The sequence below is a fragment of the Aristolochia californica genome, unplaced genomic scaffold, assembly GCF_029961685.1.
Source record: "Aristolochia californica isolate CCGP_79_NKW_82.1479 unplaced genomic scaffold, dmAriCali1.0.hap1 SCAF_5, whole genome shotgun sequence".
Taxonomy (NCBI): Eukaryota; Viridiplantae; Streptophyta; class Magnoliopsida; order Piperales; family Aristolochiaceae; genus Aristolochia; species Aristolochia californica.
In genome coordinates, this window is record NW_027182214.1 from 41,128,269 (window position 1) to 41,148,292 (window position 20,024).

Genomic DNA, 20,024 nt, shown 5'->3' on the forward strand with positions numbered 1-20,024 from the left:
ATTTTAAAATATTATGTGGTGTATGGGGTAGGGTCTGTTTTTTTTTTAACAAAGAGTGAAATCACTACAACTTTTGAGACTTGAATACATAGATTGATAAAAAAAAAAAAATGTTTGAGCTGATTTAAACGAGTTTTCCCTTACATTGAAAAATACTCAAAGAAACTTATTAGTTTGAACAAGTTTACCTAATTATTAGCTCTCTAGAGAATCCATTTGAATTGTTTTTTCTATTTGAACATATTTTAAAAGTTCAATGCTCTCTATTGGGAAATTGTTAAGATAAAGTTTTTTGTTCAAATAGGTATTAAAAGTTCCATGTTTTCCATTAGAAACTTGTTTGAATGAAACTTTTATTTTCAAATAGTATCAAAAGCTCAATGCACCCTATAGATAGTTTGTTCGAATAAAGTTACAAATGGTTTTTTTGTTCAAACAAGTGTTAAAAATTCAATGCTTTATGTTGGAAACTTGTCGAATAAAGTTTTATATTCAAACAAATATTAAAAGCTCAATGCACCCTACAAAAAACTTGTTAAAATAAACTTATTTGTTCGTACAATTTTCGATAATTCCATGCTTATTGTTGGAATTCTGCTCAAACATATTCTATTGTTCAAATAAATTTTGTTTCTAAGATTTCATTTTTTTTCATAAAATTGACTTTCCAACGACCCAATTCCCTTCCACTCTTTGTACAACTAACTAATTAGAGTAGCGGTCAATTTTTATTTTTTTATTTTTTTCTCATATTTTCTTAAATTTATTAAGTACAAAAATAAATAATAACAAAAATATACAAATTAGATGTAATTATAATTAAGACAAGACATTACAAGAAAATTATTATAATGCCAAATTTTGAATAACATTAGAAGATAACTAATTGAATTATAGATTCTCAATAACATAAAAATTTCATACAAAGATAATTGCTAAAGAAAATAATAAACATATTGCTATATCCTTCTAAGGGAGGTACCCAATGAGTGCGTTTGTCACTTAGCCACGTCTGTAGAAGGATCTCATGCATCTCATCATGTTAAGGTCATAGAATCTATCTCATGATCATGTCGAATTTATAGGGACTATGTTGAGTAGATAGCCTTTGCTCGTACATTACCAATAAGGATCTTGTCTGGGCAAACCCCTCTAGCTCTATTGTGCGAGAAGTGAGGAAGAAGTTCAAAGATCTCTCTAAGTACCCAGATTTTGATGATAACAAACAAATATAGACGATCGAATAGATTAGTTTCAAATTGAAAACTTGTCACAAGGAGTCAACTCCACATGAAATGATTCGATTACATGAAGAAGTAGAAGCCCACAAAGTTCAAACTTTCAAGATCTAACTCTTTCAGTTTCAAATTGAAAACTTGTCACAAGAAGTCAACTCCACATGAAAGGATTCGAGTACATGAAGAAGTAGAAGCCCACAAAGTTCAAACTTTCAAGATCTAACTCTTTCACAACTTAGTGGAGTCAAGCATAAGGTGTGTGGAGTTGAGCACATGTCACTGTAGCAGAACACAGTTAGAAAATGCAAAAAAATAAATTTGAGAAATTGTTGTAGGCAATGGTTGGGAAGAAGTGGAACCGAATCCATACTCATATGAACTCAAGTACACCAACATGGAATCAAGCAGTCAAAAACCAAACTGATCAAGATCTTCAAATCAAGTTTCAAAAAATTGCCAAAAGGAGTTGACCCCATAGAGAAGGAGTCAACCCTATCAACCAGCTGCAAGCAACAACAAGTCGAACCAAGGTACAATAAATTTTGATTTATTTAAGGAGACAACTACATCAACAGGATTTGACTCAAACTGAAGCTGCTAAATCGGAAGGATTCCACCTTGCAGAAAATAAAAGACACGGAATTCAAGTCACTCAAAGGATTCGGCCCTTAAAAGAACCATAGAAGCATATGAGATTTGACCACAAAGCAAAAAACTCGACCCAATCTCCTAAAATAGATTTCTAAGCTATTCTTGAGGTAATTTCTATGACTATAGACCTTTAAATTGTATAAGTGACCAACTCAGATGACAAGCAACACGAGTAGAATATTTGAGTAATTTTTATTTTTTCTAAATATCTTTTCATTCAAATTGAATCTTAAGACTATAAATGCCAAAGTGTGTTCTAGCTTTGACTACAACTCAACCATGAAATTTGAAAGGCTCCTTGTCATACTCAGTTGTCTACTTGTGCTCGAATTTGAAAATTGAAGAATTGAAGTCTTCTACTTGAGGTTTTTATTTCTTCAACCAAGCTAAAGTATTTGAACTTTATTTTTACATTCATGCCGAATACCTTGCTTCTTATTTAAAAGTTTTGAGTATATATTTTAAGCTTTTCATCTTCATTATTAAAACTCTTTAAAAAAGGATTAGAATCAGTTCAAGATTATTTTTATAAGTGTAGCAAATCAGATTAATAATTTCACATAGGAAACTTGTGAAAGCTTTCGTAGTTGGAATAAGTTTCTATTAGCCTATTAAGAGGCAATTGTGAGCCTAATTGTAATGCATGAAATTCTTGCTCTTTGATCACAATTGACAAACTATAATTATTTTCTAAGTGCTTAAACTAAAGAATTTTTATTGACCATAAGTCTTAGTTGTTTGGGCAAGTGCTGTAATAGAACCATTGTAGTTCTAAATTGTAGATATCGTTTGACTATGCTTAATAGATACTTTAATTCTAGGGTGATTGGAGCATGCTACAAAGGTTTACGAAAAACTTGAAGCTACCAATGAAAGGACAACTCATTAAAGGAAGCAAAAATTAACATACTCAAAAATGAATAAGAGAATTTCATAATGAACGTATGAGACATAATGATACGTTCAATGAGAGATATAATGATATCCTTAGTAAATTAGTCTTGTTAGGTACCAAATTTTGTTTAAAAAAAAAAGATGTACAAAATCTTTAGAAGTCTTCCCAAGGAATGGATTCCAAAAGTAGTAGCCATGAGTGAAACAAAAGCAATTAAGGCGGTTCTACTTGATAAACTTATAGGAAATCTTCTTACTTATAGAATTAGCATAAAAGAATTTGATAAAGAAGATGAAAATCAAAGGAAAGTATCAAATGCTTTAATAGTCAATGAAATCGATGATTCTAAGCATGAAGCTGACTTTGATGATAAGATAGTTTTGTTTGTCAAAAAATTTAAAAGATTCTCCAGGTTTATGAAAATCAACGGGTGGAAAGGCGTATAATCAAACTAGAAATACAACAACAAAATTTTGAGTTTGGGAAAAGAAATCATTTCATTGATGACTACCCCATGAAGAAGAAGGAGATCAAATTATCCAAGAAAAAAGCCTTGAGTACTGAAACTTGGGCTGAAGCTTTCTTCAATTCAGAGAATGAAGCTCAAGAAGAAGAAGTGGGATGCTTAGCTCTCATGACATTGGAAGATTTTGTTGGCCCAGGTGGCTTCTCAAGTGGGTGGGTGGGGTATGAAAATTTCATTTGAAAAGGCTTTTGATTTGCTATGAATTGCTATTAAATTCTCACTACATTGTCCCCTACGAGTTTGAGAACCTATTTATAAGTTTTCGAGCCAAATTGGCTGTGTTTTTTCCTTTCCCAAAACACTGCAAAAAGTGTTGATCAATCAATGAAAAGTCATGATCAATCAAACAAGTATAATGGCTATATTTTTTGTGTTCCCTGGGCCTATTGGTCAATCAATGTATCAATCAACGAGTTTTCAACCTCTCAGAAAACTCATCGATCGATAATTCATTTCGATTGATTGATCATACTTTATAGAATTGGTTGTGCAAAGTTTTGTATGATTGCCCATGCAATAGGGGATGATCAATCATGCTTTATACCATCTTCCTGTTAACATTGTGCATGTTCAATCATGTTTGAACTAATGATCCATCATGTTTTATAAGTTATGCCAAACTATATTCTAGATGACCGATCAAGGCTATGTAGGATGATCAATCATGCCATATGCTAGTGTACTATTTTGGCATTTAAGAATGATATAGGTTATTCTAAGGGATTCACCAATGTAAAACATTTATATGCATTCGATTAAAACATGGTTTTGTAATATTTCATACCCTAATGTCTTATAACATCATTGTGCTTAAGCATTTGGCTTTGGTTGGCTATCTACTTATGTAGCTAGAGTTCTTGAGATTTTCTAATGAAGCTCGAACTCTAGTCTTCAAATATTTGTTCATCTATTTTGTGTAAGTTTTTCTTCATAACAACAATCTCAAATTAGTTATTGCTTCGGGTTTTGATTTGACAATTTGATTGATCATTCTTTTGTCTTGAGTTTTTGCTATAAACCTCATAATATTTGTCTTGGAATGCATGTGTTTGAAGTACACTTATAACACCGTTAGTAGCATACTTTCAAACTACCTATTTTGTTTTCATCAAAATAATGAAGATCAACATAATTGTACTTTTTGATTTCCAGGGACACCACATAAACACAAGAGATCTCAAGGGAAGGAGAGAAGAGAGGAACTCTAGCTCTTGGGAGAGAGGAATGAAGAAACTAAGGGAGAGATACAAAGGTATATGGATAAATTTGAACCAAGAGGAAGACGCTTGAATGCTCTTCCGGTGCCTTGAGGCTATATTTATAGTTGTGTGGAGGTGTTTACAATGATTACAATGCCCTTAGGGCTACATGCTTCAAAAGAAAAAAGACATTATCACATACACCAACTTGCATAATTATAATTCTATGTCATCTATATGAAAATTTTGTTTATTTACTAGCTATGTCACCCATACATACGTGGATGTCTCTTAACACTCTCCCTCAAGCTGGTGTTTGTAACATCACTTGCAAATAATCTTGGTCAAGAAACTAGTGTGCTTGAAAAAGAAATTTTGATTGCCTTGATTTTACTCATCTTGTTCTTGTTCACATCTTCCTTGTAATCTTCATCTTGTTCTCATTTAGTTTCCTCCTTACTCGGATATTCTAGTTACATAAATCTTGATTACCACAACATATGGATTTTTCATTGTTGGTTACCTTTGTCTTGTACTTTTTCTCCTTTAAGCTCATGATCTCTTTGTTTTTTATCAAAAGACCCAGCTTGCAAAACATAGTGGTGAGAGAAGAAAAATCACTCTTACCCGTACAATAGAGCTCCATACACCAGTTAAAACGGTCATAGTCTAAAACATACTCTGCTCAATTTCAAAGGCAAAAAAATAACCCAACTTTAGGTCACAACAAAGAGACTACTCACTTTCTAAAGATAGCTCAAACAGAAAACACCTCTTGGGTGGCGAATAAAAAAACTTGACTCAAGTTAGAAGTTGGGCACACTCCTATACTTCTTAGGTAGTGGATTTATATGCATTGCTCTGAAATGATTTTAACAAAAACAAATTGAAGAAATTATTTTGAGGAATTAAGGTTGTGAATAAAAAGATAACATCTCTCATACTTTGAAAGGAAGGACGCACAAAATGCAACTTTTCATACTTCCAAGTAAGAAAGAGACATTTTTAGACTAATAGAGTGATAAAAAGGGACCAGATTTTACTCAAATAGGAGGTAAAAAAAATTCATCTATGAACATGATGATTAAGTAAGTCACATCCATTAGTATTCTCGAGAAGACAACTTCTTGATCCTTACACGGATCGTTGCCGGAATTTAAATGGGTATCTGTTTACCGGACTCCTGTAACTTGTTCTGAAGACCCAAACGAAGTAAAAGTAATTCTTCGTCAACGTTAAAAGCCACATTGCACTTAAATTCTGCAGAGGATCCGGGCTCCTAATTAACTTCAGCTTTTCCTTTTTCCTTGTTCAAGACCGAATCTCATCTCTACGTCCAGTCAATGACTCAAAATTGTTGCGATTTGCTCGGCACGTTGCCTGTACGAAGAAGCAGGAGATGAATCCCAATCACTTCTATGAGCTATATAAACCCACTGAAGAAGGAGCATCTGCAATCCACTCAGATTAAAGAGAGTTCCATCTTGCAACTGATCTGATACAATGACCTCAAATAAGCTATTTGTATCCCTAGCTTTGTTGTTCATCTTCGATGTCTGCATCTCTCAAGGAACAGCTCGTTCTCTGGATGAGGCATCGATGAAGCAGAGGCACCAGCAGTGGATGGCACGTTACGGGCGCATATACAAGAGTGGAGCTGAAAGAGAGCAGCGTTTTAGAATATTCAAAGCCAATGTTGAGCTCATCGAATCATTCAATAGAGCCGGTGATAAATCCTACAAGCTAAGTATCAATCAATTTGCAGATAAGACCAACGCAGAGTTCAAGGCTTCCAGGAATGGGTTTAAACCGTCACTACACAAGGATGGAATTCCAACTTTCTTCAGGTACGAAAATGGTACTACTCCATCGAGTATGGACTGGAGAAAGAAAAGAGCAGTGACGTCCATCAAGGACCAGGGCCAATGTGGTACATAAACTAAGCCTGATCTACTCTATTAAATACTCTTCACTATTTTCTAAATCAGTTTGCTAACGGGTAATGTATGATGGTAATTTTACAACAGGTTGCTGTTGGGCATTCTCAGCAGTGGCTGCCATGGAGGGAATCACCAAGATCAAGACCGGTAAGTTGATCTCTTTATCGGAGCAGGCGTTGGTTGACTGTGACATCAACGGGGAAAACCATGGTTGTGAAGGTGGTCTCATGGATGATGCCTTTGAATTTATCAAACAAAATGGAGGCTTGACAACCGAAGCTAACTATCCCTACAAGGGAATCGACGGTACCTGCAACTCCAATAGAGAATCCGACCATTCGGCTAAGATCCAAGGCTACGAAGATGTCCCCGCCAATAGTGAAGAATCCCTTATGAAGGCGGTAGCTAAGCAACCGGTTTCAGTGGCCATCGATGCTAGTAGCATTGCCTTCCAGTTCTACTCCGGTGGGGTCTTCGCCGGTGAATGTGGCACCAATCTCGACCATGGCGTTACTGCAGTGGGTTATGGGAAATCTGACAACGGAACCAAGTATTGGCTCGTCAAAAACTCGTGGGGAAAGAGTTGGGGTGAAGAAGGATATATTCGAATGCAGAAGGATGTCGACGCTGAGGAAGGGCTTTGCGGTATTGCAATGCAAGCTTCCTATCCAACTGCGTAGAGTAAACCTCTGCTAGATTAGATTATGTCTAGTCTCTGTTTGCTTCATGGATTTTAATTAACTTTAACTTAGTATCAATTATGAGAGAGAGAGAGAGAGAGAGAAACTTTATTCCTTTTTTTGTAAATGTATTTAAGATCATTTTAATTTTGAATAAATAATTAAACATAGGATGGCATTTCTGAAAATGTTTGTGAATATTATTCAACAAGACTCCACAAGGTAATTGAAATACATGACACAAAAAGAAAATTTATAGTGTTGTGGGAGAGAACAATAAAATAAAAATTATACATTATCTTAGCATTGTGTGAAGATGTTATAACAACAATTGTTGAACTTTCTGATTAGAAGAGTTTTCTCATAATTTTAGTTTTCCAATCAAATAAATTAGAATATAAGTCCAAACTGGCCAATCTACTAAATTGAGGATCATTTTTGAAGTGGATACTCTACCACATAAGACAAAGGGTGGGTGCATCAACTATGTTTTAACATGACTCCTTGCTAGACCTAGATGTACTACTTCCATTTAACCAAAATGACTCCTTAATCATATTTCATGTTTAGATCCCTAAGTCAATAATCCAGGAAATGGAAAAGTCACAAAGAAAAGTAGATGGCATACCTATAGTAGCCATGGTGGCTATAGAGGTGCTAGGTAGAGGTGGCGTCAAGCCAAGCCAAGCTCGAACCTGCATATGTTTGAGTTTGGCTTGATCTGATACTTCGAACTTGAGCCCTAAAATTTGAATCGAGCTCGAGCCCAAGAATTTTAATCAAGTTTGAACTCAAGCTTGAGATAGGTTCGAGCTCCAACCTACATATAAAAAATTGCACAAAATACATATCAAATAAATTACAAATACAATTATGCATAAATTCTACAAAAAACTGTGAATAACCTCTTATATAAAATTATACATAAATACTACACATAAAATTTATTTTAAATTATCCATACACACTCATAAAATTATGCATTATTTTTTTAAATCATCAAACACAAAAATTTAAATAAAATATCAATATCAAACTATGCAGAGTCGACACTGGCTGACAAAAAGTTCACTGGTTGTTTATGGTAAAAAAAACATATCAAATTTCGAGCTTGGGTCGACTTGATGCCACCCCCGGCTTTGATAAGTTGATTAAAAAATAGTTTGTGTAATGGGATGATGATGATGAGTATTTATTAAAATAATAAAATAGTAAAATTAAACTTAGTGTATTAGTGATATAAAATATCATAATCAGTCGCTCACCAGTTGAACTTACATCACTTGATTTTTACCCTTTCTTGACTAAATATGACAACAATAAGTAACATAAAATATAAAATAAAATTAAAAAAGTTAGATTAGGGAATGACGATAAAGTACCCTGCTAGAGACCAATGGCTTGACTATCGGAGCAATTCTCGGAGGCCGAAAAGTGGTAAGGGTTCTTCTTCTCATTACTCATCCTCCAATCTCGGTGGTTCATCCTCTGATGCTGAAGACAATCATCGTTGTCAAAATGTTTATAAAAATCATTCCTTGGAGCTCAACGGCTCAGACGTCGAAAAAGGGTAAAGGTTCTTGTCCTCGTTACTCATCCTCCAAGCTCGGTGGTTCATCCTTCAGTGTTGAAGACAATCATCATCGTCAGAATGGTTATAGAAATTACTCCTTGGAGCTCGACCACTGTTGAGATTATAATGATGGATTCTCAACCAGAAGAAGTCCTAGGTTTGAAACACGACATCGCCACTATGATTCCAGAGGTCATAGGGCTCCATACCTTGACATGAATGGCGGAATTACGCACCTCCAATATTTATGGTTGTTGTTGAGAATAGTTCGCATTCCAGAATCCCCTACTCTCTTGTCTCATCGAAACGACTCTCCAAGATATGCTTAAAGACCCACATATCTTGGAGACTGGAGTAGCGAAAGGCGGGTCTTCGCATTGGCATATTTTAGAACTTCAGATGCTTGTTTAAGTAAACGAGCCAGCTCACGAGCTCGCAAACCGAACCATCACTTGTTGGAGTTCGACATATTTCCTTAAACGAATCAAAAACGCGATCCTGAATTGAATTTGAGATGGATTTAGTTGAACCGAACCGAGCTCGAGCTATTCGCGAACCGACTTAGTTCGCTACCACCCCTAGTGCTAGGAGTACTGATGAACAAGTTTTTCAATTTCTAGAAGACTTCATAATCCTCTTTAGTGTGGGTTTTTTTTTTTAGAATTGACCTCATTTGATTCACTTGATTCATATTTGTCGATTGACCATGAAGTTTTCAACACTTATCTCATTCGTGATTAGAAAGGTCACAATAGATGCAGGAATAGGATTGTATAGAACAAACATAGTTCACCCTTTATTGTAGTGACTACGACCTCTTCCACCTCTTCCTCGTCCTCTTGAAGCACTAAGATACCATCTACCTTGAGAGAACATGGTAGAAGTCTCTAAAGGATTGTGATCTTAAGTCCTTATCTCTTCTTTGACTGAAACTCTATACATGGTAGCACAAATATAATTAAGGGAAGGTTTGGCTATTAAACTGAGGATTTGAGATTTTGACACATCTAAATATGGCTTCATATTGGCTAAACACATTGCTCCAACCAACTTTTCCCATTGTTTTTTCTTAAATAACCACATTTAAGGAATATGGTTGAGCCAACTTCAAATCTTGCAAGTAACCTCGGAATTTGGCAAAAAAATCATTGAAATTGCCTTCTTGTTTGGTAGTGTATATGGCCTAAAAAATATCATAAAATCTTTGAAGACTATTGGTGTTTGAATATATCTTAGCACATGTATCTCAAATAATTTTGGCTATGTCAAGGTGCAAAACATTATTGGCCACACTTTTTTCCATGCTATTAGTGAGTCACTTTCTTTGACCCTCCTTTTATAGTTTGTATCATCCTCCTCAAGTGTTGGAGAAGATTTGACAAGGTGATCATCAAGATCTTTTGTAATAAAGAATATTTTGATTGATTTGAGCCTAGGAAAGGTAATTTGAAACCCCTTTGAGGGGGATTATGGTTATTTTGAGAAAGTTAATTTTTCCAAAATCTAAAGAGGGAAAGTGACAATTTCTAGTGATAATTTGACTATTGAAGACGCAATCAATGATCAATATGAAAAATTCTAAAAAAGGAAGGTTTACTTGCTATTTTGAGCAATAGAAATCAAGGGAAATTGAGTGACAGTAACTCTAATGATCTCTAAAAGAAAGGTATGAAAAAAATTTCTAAGAGACCAAATATGGAAATTCTAAAAATGGAAGGTTTACACGCTATATTGGGCACACAAACTTAATAAAGAAAATTGAGTGGTGGAAGTTTTCCTTTTTTATTTTCAAAAACAATAAAAATACACCTTAAATAGTAGCCCATGAAATCTGGGTTTTAATTTAGGAAATTTCCCTTAAGGAATACAAGGAACTCAAAGGGAAAATTCTTAGCTCAAGTAGGAATTCAGCCACAAAGAGGAGACAAGTTTCCAAAGAGAAAACTTATCTTTAAGATGAAGATACCAATGTTCTATCATCCATGCTTTCTCCTCTTCAACGAGTTGAATCTCCACCTAGGGAAGAATTTTGAACAACCTTTAATTAAAGCCCTAGATCATTTGCTCAGATACCATGTTGATTTCTAGGGTCTTCTTTACATAATAATAACAAAGGATTAAGAGAAGAGAGAAGAGGGAGAAAAAAAATGGAGAGGAGAAGAGCTCTAGGTCGTGGAGAGGCTCGGAGGAGAAACCAAGGGAGAGAAAGAAGAGAGAAAAGGGGGAGACAAGAGGGAGCATGAATTTGTGCTCAAGAGGATTGAGGTTAATGCTTTTTTTCATGCCTTGGGGCTCTATTTATAGTTTTGAGAGGGTGTTTACAAATATTACAATGACCTTAGGGCTACATCATTCAAAAGCAAAAAAAGATACAAGAGTACATACACCAACTTGTATTAATAAAAGTTTTTCTTATTTACTAACCATGCCACCTTGTGCCTTATTTACCATCCATGCCACTCCTAATCGTGGGCGGCTACTTTTAACCAGTTATATATCCAATGAACCCTATTGAAAAATGTTCATTTTCTAGACTTCATGGATTTAGCTCACAGAGAAAAGAAGATACGACATATTGGGAGAAAACAAAAGGAAGAAAGAGGTTATGGACTTGTATCTTAACCCTCCCCCTGAGGCACAATTTATAGATGAATAAACTCACACATAATATTACAATAATACCCCTAAAACTTAAACTAATTATATAAATACCATCTTTATGGGTCTATCTTTGTCTATGGGCCTTGGGCCTATCTTCCACCTTTGTTGAACATGTGGGCTTTGAGCCCATCTTCTAACTCACTTGGACTTGTGGGCGTTCTTTAATTGTTTGAGCTCGGGCCCATCTTGAGCCTATCTTCCACCTTTCTTGGACGTGTGGGCTTTGAGCCCATCTTCTAACTCACTTAGACTTGTGGGCCTTCTTTAGTCGTGTGATCTTGGGCCCATTTTCCAACAAAATATAATCAAAATATTTAGTTTTTAATTAGTTTTTATACATCTACTTTTTTTCCCTCATTTTCGTTTCTCCACCTATTTTTCAATTTTTTATTTTTTCTATTTTTCCTCTCCTTTTTCTGTCTTTTCAATACTTGAGCATTGCTCAACTTTCTTCTTTCTTCTTTTCGTCATTTCTTCTTTCCTTCCTTTCCTTCCCTCTCTTTCTCCCTTCTTGTCGCCTTACACCTATCATAATCAAAATAGACCATTTATAGGCGATGTAACTATAAATTATAATTAATTAATTAAGTAATTACTAGTTAAATATTAGTTAATTAATTAGTTACTTGATTGCAAAATTGAAAGACTAAGTACTTAATTGAATAGTTACTAGTTAAAGTAGAATTTACCTATTCAATTACCTGATTGAATATTTTTTGGATTAATTAACAAATTTATGTAACATCTAATTATTTAGTTGAACTGGCTAGTAGTTAACAATTAACAAGTTCTTAGTGAATTAACTAAGGAAAAAATTGCTACTTATGTATCTAATTTACTGATTAACTAATTACTTGCACTACTTAACGAATTAGTGGATGAAGTAACTAATAATTTAATTGCGTAATATTTAATTAACTTATCAGATAATTATTCAACTAATTGCACTATCTAACTAATTAATGAATGCTTGATGGATAATTGTAATTAATTGATCAATTATAAAACTAAATAACTGATAATTACACAAAAAATTAATTAATTAATTAATTATTCAATTATTCAACCAATTAACCCATTTAACATAATGGTGAAAATTTTAATTTAGTAATTTCTAGTTAGTTAATAACTAATCAATTAACTAATTAACTAATTGAAAACTATTTGATTATTTAATTAAAAATTAATCAATCTATCAAGTAACCGTATTAATTTTATATCCAATGAACCCTTTTGAAATAAAATTTAATTAAAAATTTTAGTTTTTAATTAGTTGTTACAAATTTTGTTTTTCCTCTAATAGGGTGACATCAACAAAGTTGACTTTTTCATTTACTTTAGTTGGGTGAAATCAACAAAGTTGAAATTTTCAAAAATACCACTCTAGACAAGGCAGTGGATGGGCATCTGAAGAGACTAGAGTTGCCCATTTTAGCATTCACATTGTTATGAAATATTTGTTTTAAAAGTGTTGGAAGATATTTGTCATTGATGTAATTATTTTATGTTTCATGTCTCTTCTTCATTCTTACTAGGTTGAAGGACATAATTGTAATATTATACTTTTATTCATTTATAAATAGACCTTAAGAGGAAGGGTTTGGACCCAAGTCCATAACCTCATTCTTCCTCTTGTTTTCTTGTTTTCTCCCCAACGTGTTTCTTTTTCTTTATCCATGAGGTAAACCATTGAGTCCTGAAAATCAATATGGTATCAGAGCATTGATTTTCAAGACTTGTAGCGATGGTTTTTATTCCAATCTTGCTATCTACTTGGCTTATTACTGTTGCCTATTCCGAGTTGTTCTACCCATATTGTGGGTTCTTTAATCCTTTCTATCAATTTAATTGTTGATGTAAGATAAGCAATTATTGCTATTGTTGCCACTACCAAGTAGACTTTGAGAATATTTTTTTAGAGTCCTACCATGTTGAAGATCAGGTAGTCGACTCCCTTCCAATAATGCCCATGCTTTGAGATCGACTCGGGCATAATTATTTGGTCCAGAATGGTGTGCATTATGGGATCATCCAAGTTGACTAGGCAGTAATAGGAACGAGGTCAGGAATGACAGGCATTACCACTTTAGTGATTATTATCCCTATAATTGTTCGAAATCATTTGAGGTTGGTTTCAACTTAAGTTCTTTCACCCATTTTTACCCTTTGAGAGTATATGCCCGGTGTTGTACTTATCCTTGGAACACCATGATGGAGGAGCTCATTACTACATCTATGTTATTTGTTTCATGATGAGATCACTGCCATTACCTCCCAGCTTGAGGGAGAGTGTTGGAAGATATTATGTAATTAGGGTATCATTGATGTAATTAGTTTATATTTTTTTGTCTCTTCTTCACTCTTACTAGGGTGAATGGCATAATTGTAATATTATATTTTTATTCATTTATAAATAGAGCTTAAGTGAGAGGGTTTGGACACAAGTTCATAACCTTATTCTTCATGTTATTTTCTCCCCAACATGTGCTCTTCTTCTTTCTCCATGACGTAATCCATGGAATCCTGAAAGTCAATAGAAATTAAATTTAAACAAATTATTAATAATTGAATACAACTTTAATCGGAACATATGAACTAAATAGTCTAGTCGCCCATGTTACAGGTGTAGAGCTCGATTATAACACTATGTAAAGTGATGGGTGTATGAATTAGTTGACTTGGAAAAGATAATTGAATAGCTTGAAAAGATCAGGGAGGGAGGCATACAGGTAATAGACGCAACAGACGGCTATATGAGTATGAGTAGACTGAAGCATAGATGATTCAGATGATGAGCTTGTTAGCTTCTCATGGCATAGTGACCCTTCAAGTGATATTGAATCATCTTCACAACACCCATGCAGTTTAGTTCCTCTTATCTTGGTCCTTCATCAAAGCATTGGTTTTAATTTTTGGATTTATATTTTTGAATTTAATTATTTGGACTTTTCATATTATTTATTAGATATATTTTGAACATTTTGTCTATAGCTTTTGTACATATTTATTATATATTCAACCATATAATTTTTTTTATTTTCATTCAATTTGTATATTTTGTTTTTATTAATATTTTTTCCAAGTGAATAAAAAATTTAAAATATATATATAAAAAATTCTCGGTGAAATAATTTCACTATAAAACCTATCCTCGATGAAATTATTTCCCTAATAATTATTTTAAAAAATAAATGGATTTTTTATTAACAAAATTATTTTGTCGTAAAATCTATTCTTAACGAAATTATTTTGCCGCAACAACTATTCCCAATGAATTTATTTCACAACAACTATTCTTAGAACATTGATTTCACCATAAAAACTATTTTCAACAACATAATTTCATCGTAAAATTGTTCTTGGCAAACTAATTTCCTCAAGAAATGACAAATTAAAAAATAATTCTCTAAGAAATTATTTCCGTGAGAATTTTTTACAATGAAATTATTTCACCGAGAAAATTAATTTCTTTGTGAAATTTTTTGTTTTCCTATAAATTCAAAAATATTTCTCAATGAAATAAAGTAATATAAAATTATTTCATTGATCATTAATTCTAAAATATAAATAGTATTTTATTTTATGAAAAATAATTTCTCCACGAAAAGTATTCTCAACACAATTATTTTGCCTTGAAAAGTATTTTCGATAAAATAATTTCATCTAGAAATGGTTAATTATTGTCAACGAAATTTGTTTCCACCAACAATTATTTTTTTAGGGTTATTCGTAGCGAAATTTAGCAACAAAAAATTTCACCGAGAATATTTTGCTCAACCAAAATAACCTTTTCTTGGAAAAAAAATCACTGAGAAAAATCAAACTTTTTGTAGTGTGAAAAAAAAATAGGGTTGAAGCCGGTGTGCTTACTAAGCTATTGAAAAATCCCTATGTAGGTTTAGGCTAGTGTGCTGAATGAGTTGTTGAAAAATTCTAGTGTGGGATCCATGCTTCTATAACCTAGATAACTGTTGAAAAATCCCTTTTATGGGTCTAGGCTATGTGCTTAGTTTATTGTTATAAATCTAAGTGATGGTGTGTTATTGAAAATTTGGTGTAAATCTCTATGTGGGCAACATTATAATTAGCCTTAAAGGCTATTTATTGTAAATATCGTAGCACAATACAAGATTAGTGTAGTCTAAAGGTGCAAAAACATGTTAAAGGGTGGACGAGCAATCCGCAGAAGAATTATAAACCACTTGAAAGATCTTGCAGGCACTTTATATGTGATTATTTTTGCATGCAATTCCCTTATCTCTGTGCATAAACATAAATTATAAAACTAGTTTTGTTCATTGAGTTGATTGAAAGCATAAATACACTTGTAGGGAGTAAACAAAAAGAACTTAAATTAGAAGAAAAAGCTAACAAACCTATTCAAACCACCCCCACCCCCCCCCCCCCCCCCCCCCCCCCCCCTTCTCATTTAGGTTTATCACCAAACCTACCAACACTTACCCCTGAATCTAATAAATACCAGTGACACAACCAATAGTAACTTGTACTTGAATACATTCATTTAATTTATATTTATTCATTTAGTTTTTTTTTTATATATATATATATATAAGGGGCTTAAATGGTGTTCATCTTAATTCAAAGTTCAAATGGAACTGCTATTTGTACAAACTCAAAGTGGTTATTACAAGTTAAAGTACTGACACTCAATAGAAAGAGTAAGAGAAACTGGTACCTTATAGACCTAATAACAAATTGAACAACCACTTTCAATCAACATTTCTCCTGTTCACTTTTGCTTGAGTTGGCCTGAGTGGGTATGTGGGATGGCTATCATCACCTAACAGAGATATTCCTCCGGTTGGTTCCCTCTCATCCTCTCATTTGAAAATGAGAAATGACTCGAAGACAAAAGGTGTCAAGGAGAACGTTCCTTACTCTTTACTTTTCTCTCCGCTGAAGCTATCATTCTTCTCTCACTTCACTTCTCGGCCAGATCAGTCTCATCTAGTCTAGTTCAGCCTTTAAGGACCATAATTAATGAAAACCAGTGACAGATGACAGCGCCCTGGAGATAAGACTGGAAGGAAGTGGGTTTACTATCACTGTAAACATGATTTTGCTTCTTCTGGGTAGGCAGATGAGTAAATGAATTGCCCCTGCAAGTGGGGTGGGTTTGTTAGAGATTGCTTAGACAAAGGAAGTCGAACAAATAATCTGTTCTGAGTTTCTGGGGTGGATAAGACAGGATGAAGAGCAAGAGCACCACGACCTGGACGTGAAGATAGAAACAGTTTATCAGCAACACCATCATCTAATTTCTCCTCTTTTCTTTTTTCTTCATAAAAAGAACAGGCATGGATTACCGACGATTCCGATGAGATCTTTCCGGTTAATAAACCATAATCTCAAAATTAAGAATCCTCTAATTGAACTCAGGCAACTTGTAATCAGACTAATCACCAAACTCTCTCTTCTGGCACTTGTTATTGAAGGCAGGTAACTTTTTCAACTCCTTGGTTGAGGGAATAATCAATAATCTACCGTAAAAATAGTCATCTTCTGTTGTTTAATTTAACAATATTCTGGAAAACAGAAAAAAGGGTTTGATTTGGTGAGATTATTCTTCAAAGCTACTGTACTTCCATTAAAGTTAATACTTTGGTTAAAGAAACGTCTGTGTTACTCCATGTTCTTTTTCTCTTCTACAGTTTCTTCTTCCTCTGGACATTGATTTTCAGTAGTTATTCTGGATTAGAAATTGAAGAGACGACTCTCTCATTCCGATTCGGGTTTTGGGGAAAACACCATGTCACCAAACCACAAACCTAACTCATGAAATTATTATCTTCTCGTGTTTCTCTTCTCTCCTCTTAACGTTTCTATATTCTTCCCATGCAGCAGCCAGCCCCCTTGTTAGAGCTATCGAGATGAAGCACTTCTCCGGCATGGGCGGTGGCCGAAAAAACAACAATCTCTCCATCTTCGCCGTTGTCTTCTCCATCTTCCTCTTTGCCAGCTTCATATACAACGAAGACGTCAAGTCGATTGCTGAATTTCCGTTCAACGGACCCAAGTCCCAGGAAATCGACTCACGGTCGATCACGAACCGAGAATCCATTCGAGACAGTGAAAAGAATGACATGGAATTCTCAGCCAAAGTCACTGGAGAATCCAGTGAACCCCTCAATTTGAAGCTGATTGTTCTGAAGGAAGAAAACAAGGGACTTGAATTGCCGCTGTTCGAAGACATGCGAGAGGAAGCCGAGGAGATTGAAGAGACGGTCGATGTGCCTAATGACTGTGATCTCTTCAACGGCGAATGGGTCTTCGATAATGTGACACACCCTCTGTACAAGGAGGACGAATGCGAGTTCCTAACGGAACAAATCACCTGCATCAGAAATGGCAGGAAGGACTCTCTATACCAGAACTGGAAATGGCAACCAAGAGACTGCTCGCTGCCGCAGTAATTAACCTTTTTTTCTCATGACCCATGAGTCTTTTTCATACACTACTCAACTTTAATCTCTTTTCTGATCCAATGGGTTAATAATTTGCTGCGCCTTCAAAGATTCAAAGCCAAGCTGCTGCTCAATCGACTTAGAGGCAAGCGTTTGATGTTTGTTGGCGACTCGCTCAACCGGAACCAGTGGGAGTCAATGGTGTGTCTAGTCCAATCCGTCATCCCCCCTGGGAAGAAAAGCCTGAACAAAAGCGGCTCGCTGGCCGTGTTCCGGGCAGAGGTAAGAACTATTCCGAACTGACCTAACCCAACTACTGAGTTTAACTCAAAAACATGACTCACCCTGTCGTCGATACACATCAAGGAATACGACGCGACAGTTGAATTCTACTGGGCTCCGTTTCTGGTGCAATCCAACTCGGACGATCCCACAATGCACAGCATTCTCGACCGGATAATTATGCCGGAGTCGATCTCAAAGCATGGGCAGCACTGGAAGGGAGTCGACTACCTGATCTTCAACACCTACATTTGGTGGATGAACACTCTGAAGATGAAAGTTTTGTAAGTAATCAACGAGATAGCTCATTAATTACATCTGAATCCAATTTACTCTCCCATTTAATCTATCACCAGGCGAGGAGTGTTCGACGACGGGGACACCGATTACGACGAGATCGAGCGCCCGATAGCCTACGAGAGGGTTATGAGGACGTGGGCAAAGTGGGTTGATGAAAATGTTGATCCGGAACGTACATCCGTCTTCTTCAGCAGCATGTCCCCTCTGCACATCAAGTAAGCTCAATCCGACCCCCATGTCGTATTCTAATAATTGCTGGCTTTGTTTACTTTTGCTTACTGTTATTCTTTCTTACACATTGGCTTCATCAACCCTTCATTGCATTAACATATAAGAGAGAGGGAGAGAGAGAGAACGACTTGCCAATGAAAATGGTAGCGATTTGTATATGTTCAGGCTGTCTGCTTGCAGCGCGAAGAAAGGGAAATGGGAGCGATCTGTATATCAGCAGACGTACGTTCAGATCTTCTTCTTATCAAAGAAAGAATAAACTGATCAGTACTCATCCAACCATCTTTTAAAACCAGTTGAGTCCAATAAAAATTATCACAGGGCCTTCCTTTGGAACAAAAGTCTCTGTTAAATAGAACGAAAGACTTTTCATTGTAGCAGCGTTGCTTAAGAAATGGATGATAATGATTGATGCGACACAGGAGCGAGGACTGGGACAACCCGGACGGGATCAAGTGCGCACTGGAGACGATGCCGGTGCTCAATTTCTCGAAGAGACTGGAGGTGGGAACGGACCGGCGGGTCTTCGTTGTGGTGGCGAACGTGACTCGATCGATGAAGGTGCCGGTGCACCTCCTTAACATCACCACGGTATCGGAGTACCGAAAAGACGCGCACACCTCGGTGTATACCATCCGGCAGGGAAAGATGCTGACACCGGAGCAGAAGGAGGACCCCGCCACGTACGCGGATTGCATCCATTGGTGCCTACCGGGCCTACCGGACACGTGGAACGAGTTCTTGTACGCTGGTATTATGTCCCACTTGTTCAGCTCGTAGCGTCGTGAGAATTGGACCACACATTTTGTTCGATCGATTTCTCTCTCTCTCTCTCTCTCTCTGATTTTTCATTCTTTATTGGTTCTCTTCCGTGAGCTACCAATTTCAATAGCCAACTAAAAGAGGTTGGTGCCATGTGATATGCCTTCCATCCAAATTGAAGAACAAATGAAAAGAAGGAATAGGAAGAAACATTAGATGGGATTTGGGTTTAATACACATCTGCTTAGCATTGGGTAATATTTTAGATGCTCATTTAATGAAAGAACCCTTGTGTAACAATCACATTCAAGCCTGATTTAGGATGATCTATTTTTGTGGCTCGCTCCAATCAGACTTCAGTTGTATCTTGTACAAAAAATTGATCAAATTTCGCTCAATCAACTCAAGTTGACTCGACTAAGGGGGGCTTAATCCACAATGAAGTGGAAATGAAGTGGAAAATTGAATTGAAGTGAGATGAATTGCTTCCACTTCAATTCATGTTTGGGTGTTAGTATAGACGAGTTCAAGTGGCTGAAAAACAGATTCCAGTGTTAGTGCCCCCAAATAAAAAATATGATATAAAAAAAAATAAGTAATATTTTATAATATACTTAAATAGAACATATACCTAAACATATAATTAACAAAAATAAACGTG

General features: G+C 35.3%; 2 protein-coding genes across 2 annotated transcripts; both read left to right on the plus strand.

The window, feature by feature from the left end:
• The first annotated feature begins 6,012 nt into the window (after positions 1 to 6,012).
• LOC137966510 (senescence-specific cysteine protease SAG39-like) lies at positions 6,013 to 7,129 on the plus strand. Its single transcript, XM_068813149.1, has 2 exons — positions 6,013 to 6,439; positions 6,537 to 7,129. The coding sequence occupies exons 1-2, from the start codon at positions 6,013 to 6,015 to the stop codon at positions 7,127 to 7,129; spliced, it is 1,020 nt and encodes a 339-aa protein (XP_068669250.1).
• Positions 7,130 to 17,174: 10,045 nt separating this feature from the next.
• On the plus strand, positions 17,175 to 19,712 carry LOC137965970 (xylan O-acetyltransferase 1-like). The gene is made up of 5 exons (XM_068812391.1): positions 17,175 to 17,793; positions 17,899 to 18,070; positions 18,155 to 18,354; positions 18,427 to 18,585; positions 19,024 to 19,712. The coding sequence occupies exons 1-5, from the start codon at positions 17,255 to 17,257 to the stop codon at positions 19,379 to 19,381; spliced, it is 1,428 nt and encodes a 475-aa protein (XP_068668492.1). The 5' UTR covers positions 17,175 to 17,254; the 3' UTR covers positions 19,382 to 19,712.
• The last annotated feature ends 312 nt before the right edge of the window (positions 19,713 to 20,024 follow it).